Source organism: Molothrus aeneus, chromosome 16, assembly GCF_037042795.1.
Source record: "Molothrus aeneus isolate 106 chromosome 16, BPBGC_Maene_1.0, whole genome shotgun sequence".
NCBI lineage: Eukaryota > Metazoa > Chordata > Aves > Passeriformes > Icteridae > Molothrus > Molothrus aeneus.
Genome location: NC_089661.1, coordinates 2,722,534 through 2,731,599, shown reverse-complemented (window position 1 = coordinate 2,731,599; position 9,066 = coordinate 2,722,534). Strand labels below are relative to the sequence as shown.

At 61.1% G+C, this 9,066-nt stretch overlaps 2 protein-coding genes across 3 annotated transcripts; one reads left to right on the top strand and one right to left on the bottom strand.

Moving 5' to 3' along the window:
• Positions 1–682: 682 nt before the first annotated feature.
• On the bottom strand, positions 683–2,235 carry PTX4 (pentraxin 4). The gene is made up of 2 exons (XM_066561270.1): positions 2,065–2,235; positions 683–1,939 (listed from the first exon to the last, which is right to left on the bottom strand). Exons 1-2 carry the CDS (start codon positions 2,191–2,193, stop codon positions 683–685), a joined length of 1,386 nt encoding a protein of 461 aa, XP_066417367.1. The 5' UTR covers positions 2,194–2,235.
• An 831-nt stretch (positions 2,236–3,066) lies between these two features.
• On the top strand, positions 3,067–9,033 carry ECI1 (enoyl-CoA delta isomerase 1). 2 transcript variants are annotated; one of them, XM_066560971.1, is made up of 7 exons: positions 3,067–3,123; positions 3,381–3,527; positions 4,484–4,611; positions 5,186–5,332; positions 6,193–6,314; positions 6,994–7,172; positions 8,530–9,033. In XM_066560971.1, the coding sequence occupies exons 1-7, from the start codon at positions 3,084–3,086 to the stop codon at positions 8,694–8,696; spliced, it is 930 nt and encodes a 309-aa protein (XP_066417068.1). In that variant the 5' UTR covers positions 3,067–3,083; the 3' UTR covers positions 8,697–9,033. The 2 variants fall into 2 exon arrangements, with proteins under 2 accessions (XP_066417068.1, XP_066417069.1); XM_066560972.1 differs by lacking the exon at positions 8,530–9,033 and adding an exon at positions 8,424–8,520.
• The last annotated feature ends 33 nt before the right edge of the window (positions 9,034–9,066 follow it).

Here is a 9,066-nt window from a genome sequence, read left to right as displayed (position 1 = left end):
GACAGGATAGGATAGGATAGGATAGGATAGGATAGGATAGGATGCTGAGCGGGACCCCAGTGGCGGCGGCCCGAGAGGTTGCGAGGCTTTGCCCCACGCACACCCAGCCCTCCGGGAACACGGCGCTCCGGGAACGGCCAGAGCCGACGCTGCTCCAGCTCTCCAGGCACAGAATTCCCCAGAGTGTGCTTGGCCTTATGGAGCAGCACAGCTCGGGCCGAAGCCCTGCCCCGCCAGGAGCCCCGCGGGCACGGGTAGCTCACGGCACCGCCGGCGGCGGCGGCGCTGGCTCCCCCCGGTCACGGCTGTCCCGTGCTCCGCTTCCCCTGCTCTGATCAGCGGCAGGGAACGAGCAGCGCCACCCGCTCGGGCTGCCCGGGCTGAGCAGCTCCTGCCCGGCTGTGAGCGGCACCGAGGGCGGCAGTGAATGAGCAGCACAGAGATAAATTGGGTTTCTCTAACGTTCGGAGCGTTTTAATAGGAACCATGAGCTGTGCATCCTCTAGGAGCAGGTGACCTCTGCCTTTGGTCCCACCTCTGGCTGCCAAGACCCTTTTCCTCCCTCGGTGGTGGCGGTTCTGAGACGCGCTCCCTGCTGGGTGTCCCCTCACCCCGGGAGGGTTCAGCTCGTGTCGGGAGCGGCACCGTGAGCCAGCCGTGACCATTCCCACTGTCAGCCTCGTCAGAGGCAGCGCTGGAGGCACGGACACGCCACCCTCCGCACCCCGCCCCGCAAGGAGGCATCGGCCAGCGTGAGGAGGGGGCCTCGGGGCAGCCCCCGCCCTGTCGCCATTCTGGCCACCTCCCCGGGCAGGAGAGCCCGTCTCCAGAGAGCGAAGCCAGCCAGGTGACCCACAAAAGCTTCTTCAGTGCCCAGGTCCATGTTGGGGCCGTGCTGCCCCCAGCCCAGCACCAGCGAGCCACCAGCGGGGATTCCATAGCCCTGCTGGAAGCCGGAGCCGGCAGCCAGCAGCCTCCTGTCCACGTAGAAGCGGTACCGGCCCTGGCCCGAGGACCAGGTGAGGCACAGGTGGTGCCATTTGCCGTCCAGGAGCGGTGCCACCGGCAGCTCCCGAAACTGCCCGTGCCCCAGGATGAACCGTGCAGAGCCGGGGCGATCCCCACCGTGGCCAAGCACGGCCAGCTCGCTGTGCCCGTCCCCGGTGGCGTAGGAGAGGAGAGCACCGAGGCGAGGGGCTGGGGTGGCCAGCCAGACACAGAGCGACACCGACCGCAGCCCCCGGTGCGGGCCCAGCCCCAGGACGGCCCCGTGCCCAGCGGAGGGGTCGGGGAAGAGCAGGACGGCTCCGGTGCGACAGGCGGGGGAGGCGGGCACCGCGGCGGGGGGGCTGTGCCTGCCCTGTCCCGGCTGCCGGAGGGCTGGGGGCTGCTCCTGGGGAGCCGTGGTGACGGTGGGGAGCATCGATACCACGGTCGGGGGTGCTGGTGCTGCATCCTCAGGGCTCTCCTCATCCTCCCGGGGCGCTCCCCCAGGCCCGGCAGCAGCGGGCAGCCAGTGCCCTTCCTCCTGCCGGTGCTGCTGCCACCGCCGCGTCTTCGGGGGGCGAGGGCTGGGGGTGCTGAGGACAGCCTGGCCCGGGGGCTGCTGCTCCGGCCGCCTGCCCCGGCTCCGGGCGGTGTTTGGCACACCGTGCGGGTTGGTGCCAGCCTCCACCAGCGCGGCCGGGGGGTGGGTGAGCAGGGGTTGTGGGGGGCTCAGGGCACCCACCGTCCCCTCCAGCCTCTTCAGCCTGCGGCGTAGCCGCCGGCCAGCAGTGGCCAGGCGGGCCAGCTCGGCACCCAGGGCGGCCCGGGCAGCGTCGGCCGCCTCCGCCTGCTCGGCCAGAGCCTGGAAACGTCCATCGATGTTGTAGGAGATGTTGTAGTTGCTGGCGATGCTCTGGAGATGGTTCACTGTCAGTTCCTGGAGCCGGAGAAACTGCAAGGGAGTGGGATGATGTGGGGCGAACCCACGGCCTCGTGCCGAGTCCCTGCCCTGCCCAAAATGCTGGGTGTCCCCCTGGCACAGGCTAGCAGCACCCCGTCCCCGCGCCGGGCACCCACCTGCTCCTCCAGGCGCCGCAGCCGCAGGAGCAGGGGGCCGGGGCGGGCCAGGGGCGCCGGGGCCCGGGTCAGGCCGCCCTGCAGGGCAGCAGCGAGGATCAGGCAGAGGGGCAGTGCCATCCCCGCCATCCTGCCGCCGGACGCTTTCTGCCTGCACGGCAAGGCCGGCCCTGGCCCCCCTGGTGTCCCCCCGGGCAGCCTCCACCGCTGATGAGATTCACAGGCACCGCTGGCACGGCCCCGCACCGGGGCTCCCGGCGCTCTGCGGGGGCGGCTGGCCCCGGCCCAGAGCTCCCGGGGCTCCGCGGCTGGGGCCGGGCCGGGGGTGCTCGGCTGTGAAAGGAAAGGTGTGCGGGGGATCCTGGGCACGCGGCTGGATGTGGGGCAGGGGGGACAGGCTGGGCAGGGCCGGCAGGACAGGACAGGGGAGGTCGGACGGAGTGGTCAGTGCCGGCAGGATAGGACAGGACAGGGGGGATGGAGTGATCAGTGCTAGCAGGACAGAACAGGGCAGGACTGGACAGGACAGGGCACGGCAGGGCAGGGCAGGACACCACAGGACGGGACAGAGCAGGTCAGATGGAGAGATCAGTGCTGGCAGGACAGGACAGGGCAGGGCAGGACAGGACAGGACGGAGTGGTCAGTGCTGGCAGGACAGGTCGGACGGAGCGGTCAGTGCCGGCAGGACAGGACAGGACAGGTCGCACGGAGCGGTCAGTGTCCGCAGGACAGGACAGGCTGCATGGAGCGGTCAGTGCCAGCAGGACAGGACAGGACAGGACAGGACAGGACAGGACAGGACAGGACAGGACAGGACAGGACAGGACAGGACAGGTCGTACGGAGCGGTCAGTGTCCGCAGGACAGGGCCCTGCCGCAGAGCCACCACGAGGGGGCAGCACGCGTGCGCAGCAGCGCCCCAAGTAGGCGGAGCTTTACAGCAGTGGGCGTGACTTCAGGTGCCGCCGCGGGCCCCGCCTTCTCCTTAGCCCCGCCCCGTACCCTTGAGCCCTCACAAGATGGCGGCTGCAGCCCTCGCCCGTAGGATCGGCCGCACAGGTGCGCCTGGACCCTGCCCCGACCGCTCCTGCGGCGGGCTCGGCTGTCCCCGAGCCCTCGCTCCTCTCTGTGTCCCTCCCTTACCGTCAGGGTGTTCCACGTGTCCCCCTGCCGTGGGGTGGGGTGTCCCTGTACCCTCCCTGAGCGGGTCAGGGTGTCCCCGTGTCCCTCCGTGTCCGTGCAGAGCGGTTTTGGGGAGCGCCCCTCACACCTGTGGGGGCTGTGCTCTTCCCGTCCTTACCTGTCTGTGTCCCCAGGTGTGCTGCCCCTGTGCTGCCGCCTCCCAGCGTGGGACAGGGCCAGCCGGCCGTCCCCCAGCCCCCTGCAGCCCCCGGGCCTCCCGCTCGCCCCGTGCCGCTCCTTCAGCAACAACAAGATCCAGGTGGAGCTGGACGAGAGCTCAGGTACGGCGGGGGGCACGGCCGCGGAGTCACCCTCGACCCACGGGCACTGTGGGGACATCCCTTCCACCCCTGTCCCGTGGCATGTGCGGCTCTGGGCATGGAAAGTCACCAAAGCCCCAGGTGTTGCAGCTGCTTTGGGGGCTCAGGGAGAAGCACTTGGGGTTGGGAGTCGCGCCAGTTGTGGGCACTTCAGGTGGTTGGTGCTACAGACAAATCCTGGCTGTCATTGTTCCCTGCCTGTGCATTGTCCCCTCTCTGGGGGTCCCTGTTTTGGGCACCTGGTTGAGTGGCAGTGCTCCATCAGGGAAGAGCTGTTGGGAATTTCTGTGGCCTGGCTACCAGGAATAGCTGTCACGTGCTTATGTCCTTGCACTGAATAAAGGTGTCCAGGCCTCTTCCTGTGGCTTCCCAGCTCCTGCTTTCAGGTGTCTGGATGTGTCCTTCTGCTGTTCCCAGGTGGCCATGGCTGCAGCAGTCAAGGAGAACATCTTGGGTAGGGTAGTGCAGTGTGGGCAGGGACAAGGGCTCAGAGCCCTTCCCTGGTGCTGACAGGCTCACAGCAGGTGTGTGACCCCTGGACACAGGCTGCTTGCTGTGACAGAAGCCACAGGCTCGACCTTCCCCACTGAGGCCAGAGAGAAGGGAACTGCTGGGCACCGTGACCCAGAAGGTGACTGGACTTTGGGACACGTGGGGTGCCACCATGCATGGTCTGGTCTGTGCTCCAGTCCACCACCCCCTGAGCGACCCTGGCTTGTGGGTGGATTTGGGCAAAGATAGGACCTTGCCCTTGGCTCTGCTGCTCTGGAAACTTTTAAACAGCCAGGAATGTTGTTGAGTGGGAGTAGGAAGCCACAGTTTGGTGAAGGAGACAGGGAGGTGGGTGAAGCTTCCCTGGGCAGGGCAGTGTGAGCAGCTGGGGAGGAGTCTGATGTCTCTGTGCTTATCCTGCTCAGGTGTTGCCATGATGAAGTTCAAGAGTCCCCCAGTGAACAGCCTCAGCCTGGAGTTCCTCACAGAGTTTTCCATAAGCCTGGAGAAGTTGGAGAACAACCGGGCCTGCCGTGGTGTGATCATCACCTCTGTAAGGGTCACTGGCAAGGGAGGGCCCCAGGCACCTTGGATTGGCTCAGGGAGGAGGGGAGGGGGCTCTTGGAAGGGCCATGATCTTTCTTCTGTGCCCTTTTCTAGCAGGGGAATGACAACCAAGTGTTGTGCTTTGTCATGAAAATCAAATCAAATCTGGTTATCTGCCAACCTGACACATCCTGTGACGTCTCCTGGCTCACCCACAGGGAGCTGCTGGGAGATGCCAGTGCTTATTTTCAGATGTGGTGTGGGGACAAGGTGATGCCTGGCAATGGGACAGGACGAGTTTTGTGCTGTGTGGGTGATGTACTCACACAGGCACCATGACAATAACAAATTGTGTTGCAAGCAGGGTCCCAGCACTGCATGCCATGGTAATGGGATAATGCAGGCTGTGGGAGCACTGGGGAGATATTTTCAGAACCCCAAAAGACCCTGATTTATAGCACATATTCATCACCTTCCCTTCCTCCAACTGCCAGGCTGAGAGCTAATGGGTCCTTCCTTCCCTGTGACTCTCAGTCTTTTCCCAATTCCAGGCTGTGACCTCTGTCTTTTCCCAATTCCAGGCTGTTCCCAAAATATTCTCCTCTGGCCTGGACATCACTGAGATGTGTGGGAAGAGCATGGAGCACTACACTGAGTTCTGGAGAGCAGTGCAGGAGATGTGGCTGCGGCTCTACGGCTCCAACATGGTCACAGTGGCTGCAGTCAACGTAGGTCCCTTGTGCCCACCTTCCTCAGGGTGGCATTGTCACCTGCTGTGGCTGCTCTGGGCTGTGTGGGCAGGGACAGCTGAAAAACCAGGCTGGAATTCATCCAGGGATGTGTCTGTTGGGGTGTTCAGGCAAAACTGGTGTCTGTCAGTTCTGTGGGGTGTGGGAAGGTATGGGAGCGTGGGATGCTGCAGGCTCTGTGTAAGCTGCAGGCACTGCTGGGTTACATTTCAGCATTTCCAGCAGGTTTTGCTCCTCCAGCTGGGGTTCTTGGCCAACAGGAAAGTGCTGCTGGAGTCTCCATGCCCATGCCCATGGATGGGTCATTACATTTTTGGTGTCTTGTTTTCATTTTCCAGGGAGGTGCTGCCCTGGCAGCTCACGGTGGTGTCTGTCCACAGCCCCCCCTGAAGGCACTTGGGTTTTCTCTCAGGCATCCTGTGCAGGGCTGAGCAGCACTGAGCCGTGGAAAAGATGGAAGGGAAATCTTCCCTGTGAGGGGGGTGAGGCCCTAGAACATGTTGCCCAGAGAAGCTGTGGCTGCTCCATCCCTGGAAGTGTCCAAGGCCAGGCTGGATGGAGTTCTGAGCAACCTGATCTAGTGGAAGGTGTCCCTGCCTGTAGCAGGGGCTGGGAATGAAATGAGCTTTAAGGTGCCTTCCAACCCAAACCCTCCTGTGGCTCTATGAAACCCTGATAAACATCAGAAACCTTCTTTAGAACTGTTTTGAATCAGGTGATCAGAAATTTGGGGGACATCTGCTCTGTCTTCCTGGTGTCTTCTGTGCTCTGGAGTGATCAGCAGGGCTGGGGGTGTTTGTAACCATGTCCTGGTCTCACTGTGTCCTTCTCTCTGCCAGGGGTCCAGCCCGGCCGGGGGCTGCCTTATGGCCCTGTCGTGTGACTACAGGATCATGGCAGAGAACCCCAAATTCAGCATCGGCCTGAACGAGGCCCAGCTGGGCATTGTGGCTCCCTTCTGGTAGGACACTGCCTCCCACTTGTAATATCATGTGTAGATCTCTAGAAAGAATTCATCTCCAAGTCGTTAATTAGTCAGTTTGGCTGGTCATGGTGGTGTGGTTTGTGTGTCAGGGGTCAGGTATTTGCAGCTGCAGGAGATGACACCTCATTTCTGTCCTGTCCTGCAGGTATCTGAAAAGCTTTCAGGCTGCAGAATGTTCTCACATCCTGCACCAAGGACCCCAGTTCTGGCCCTGCAATTAGCTCCAGAACTGGTGCTGGGAGGTCTCATGGGTCAGGCTCAGTCTGGGAATAGGCTTTTCTCTGAGTACACACTGTGTACCTGCAAAATCCCACAGTGTGGAGGTCTCTGAAAGCATAGAGGCACCAAGACACTGACACACAGGCCCTTGTTTGCCCTAGGAATGTGTAAATGTACTGTTGGGAAGGAGCTTTCAGTCACAGCAAGTGGGTACCCACAGGCACTGAGAGTAAAAAGAGCAGCTTTCTTACAGAGGAGAGAGAACTCTCTCAGGGTACTCCCAAAAATGGCTCTTCTCACACCATTTTCACATCATGACTGAGCCCACAGCTGCTGTTCAGAGCCCTGAGCCTGGGGAGTGGGACCAGGGTGCTGTCAGCTCTTGGTGTCCAGGTGAGCTGCCCCTGAGCATGGCTTTCCCTCCCATCTCTTGCAGGTTTAAGGACACGTTTGTGAATGTTGTGGGACACCGAATTGCTGAACGCTCCCTCCAGCTGGGCTCCCTCCACCCTGCACCTGAAGCCCACAAGCTGGGCCTCGTGGATGAGCTGGTGCCAGAGGAGAAGCTCATGGAGAAGGCTGCAGCTGTCATGGCACAGTGGCTGGCCCTTCCTGGTAAAGCTCTGGCAGAACAGGAGGGGACCTGGTCTGAGCGGGAAGTGCTGGTGCCTGGGAGCTAACAGTGTAACAGTTTCCATTGAAAGGTGAAGTTTGGATGGCTGGGAGGTAGGAAAGCTCAGCCCAGCAGCCTTGGGCTAAAAGAGAGGGACACTGTGCTAATGTTCAGGGCACGTGTCTCCAGCTCAGCTCAACCTGCCAGCCCTGCTGAGTCAGTCTGGAGGTGTCTGAGCTCCACAGACAAACTGAATCTCTGTCTGTCAGTGGAGGTGTTAGCCCAGGAAAGCTGCCATGGAGCTGAGTGAACAGGCTGGGTGAGAGCTCCTGGGTGGCTGCCAGGCTGGTTCATGGTCTGAATCAACTCTTGGCACTCTGGATGGCAGTGATGGGGCTGTGGATGAGGACAGGCAGACAGCACAGGCATCGTGTGTTTGGGCTGCTCCACGGCTGCAGCACAAGGCTCCTGGGCTGGGAGAGGGCTCTCCACAGATCTGCCCATGCCACCTCTCCTCCCTGCTGTCCTGGTGTTAGAGTGACACCTCACCCCCCAGACTAGGGAGCAAATCTCAGCTGTGCCCTCTCCTGACTTCCAGGAGGTCCCGTGAGGATCTTTCCTCTAAATCAGACCCGTGTCTGGTTGGAGGAGGCTTCAGCACCTGGGTGCTGGAGCAATTCAGGGTTCCCAGTGTGCGGATGGAGGGGGTCAGTCCTTATTTCATTGTCACAAAGTGCATGAATAAAACATCTGTGCCCCAGATGTGCTGCACATCACTGCTCCTGGCTCTGTGAGGGGTGTGTGCACCTGGCTCTGTGAGGGTGTGAGCAGATATGTGCTCAAGGCCTCAGCCAGCTCCACCAGCCCCTGCTGCTCCAGCAGCATCCACATCTCCATGTGGAGCGGCACAGGCCCAGGGATGAGCTCAAGGGAAGTGTTGCTGGCTTTGTACAGCATGGTTGGCAGGAGCAGAACTGTCTTGCAGGGATTGAAGGGGTTGGTTCAGGGGAACTTAGAGCCACAGCAGTTTCAAATAAGAAGGACTTTTGTTTGGTTGCTGGTATGTATTGGAGGTGGATATTGGGCTCTGGAGAGCACAGAGAGAAGGAGGTATGAAACTTTTGTCATCTTTGCCAGTAGATCAGTCATTTCCCCACTGAGCAGTACAACCATAATTTATTGTGTGAGAATTTATCCAGTTCAGCTCCCAGCTGATGGTTTTTTTTCTTACTCCTTTCCCTGCTGCTTTCAAGAGCACTTTGCTGTGTGAACTATCCCATTAGACCTGCATTTGGTGGCATTGAGAGCTGGTCAGGGGTGAGACCAGGATGTTGCTCATCCTTGCTGTCCTCTCTGCAGACCATGCCCGCCAGCTCACCAAGACCATGATGAGGAAGGCGGTGTTGGACCGCCTGGTAGCTCACCGGGAGGAAGACATCAAGAACTTCATCAGCTTCGTCTCAAAAGAGTCCATCCAGAAGTCCCTTCGCATGTACATGGAGATGCTGAAGAAGAGGAAGAGCTGAGGGTCCAGCTGGTCCCTGGGAGGTCGAGTCACCCTCTGAACCGCTGCAGGAGCTGTTGGTCTCACAGCGAAGCCACCCGCAGTGCCAGCAGTCGGTGACGTGCCACCTGCTCCCCCAGCCAGCCAGCTGCCCCTTCCCTTTGTGCCTGTAGAGTGCCTGACACCACTGCTGCCTTCCCCAAGGGCAGGGAGAGCCCACCCAGCCCCCCAAGGAATGGACAGGGACAGGGTCTCAACACGCCGTGGCCCGAGCCTGACGGTCCTTGGATGTCCTCCCTCCTGTCCAACAGTTAATCGTGAAATGAGGTTTGTCAATAAATCTTCAATGAGGTAGGAGATGGATGCTTTGTTCCATGGCTTGTCTGTGGTCA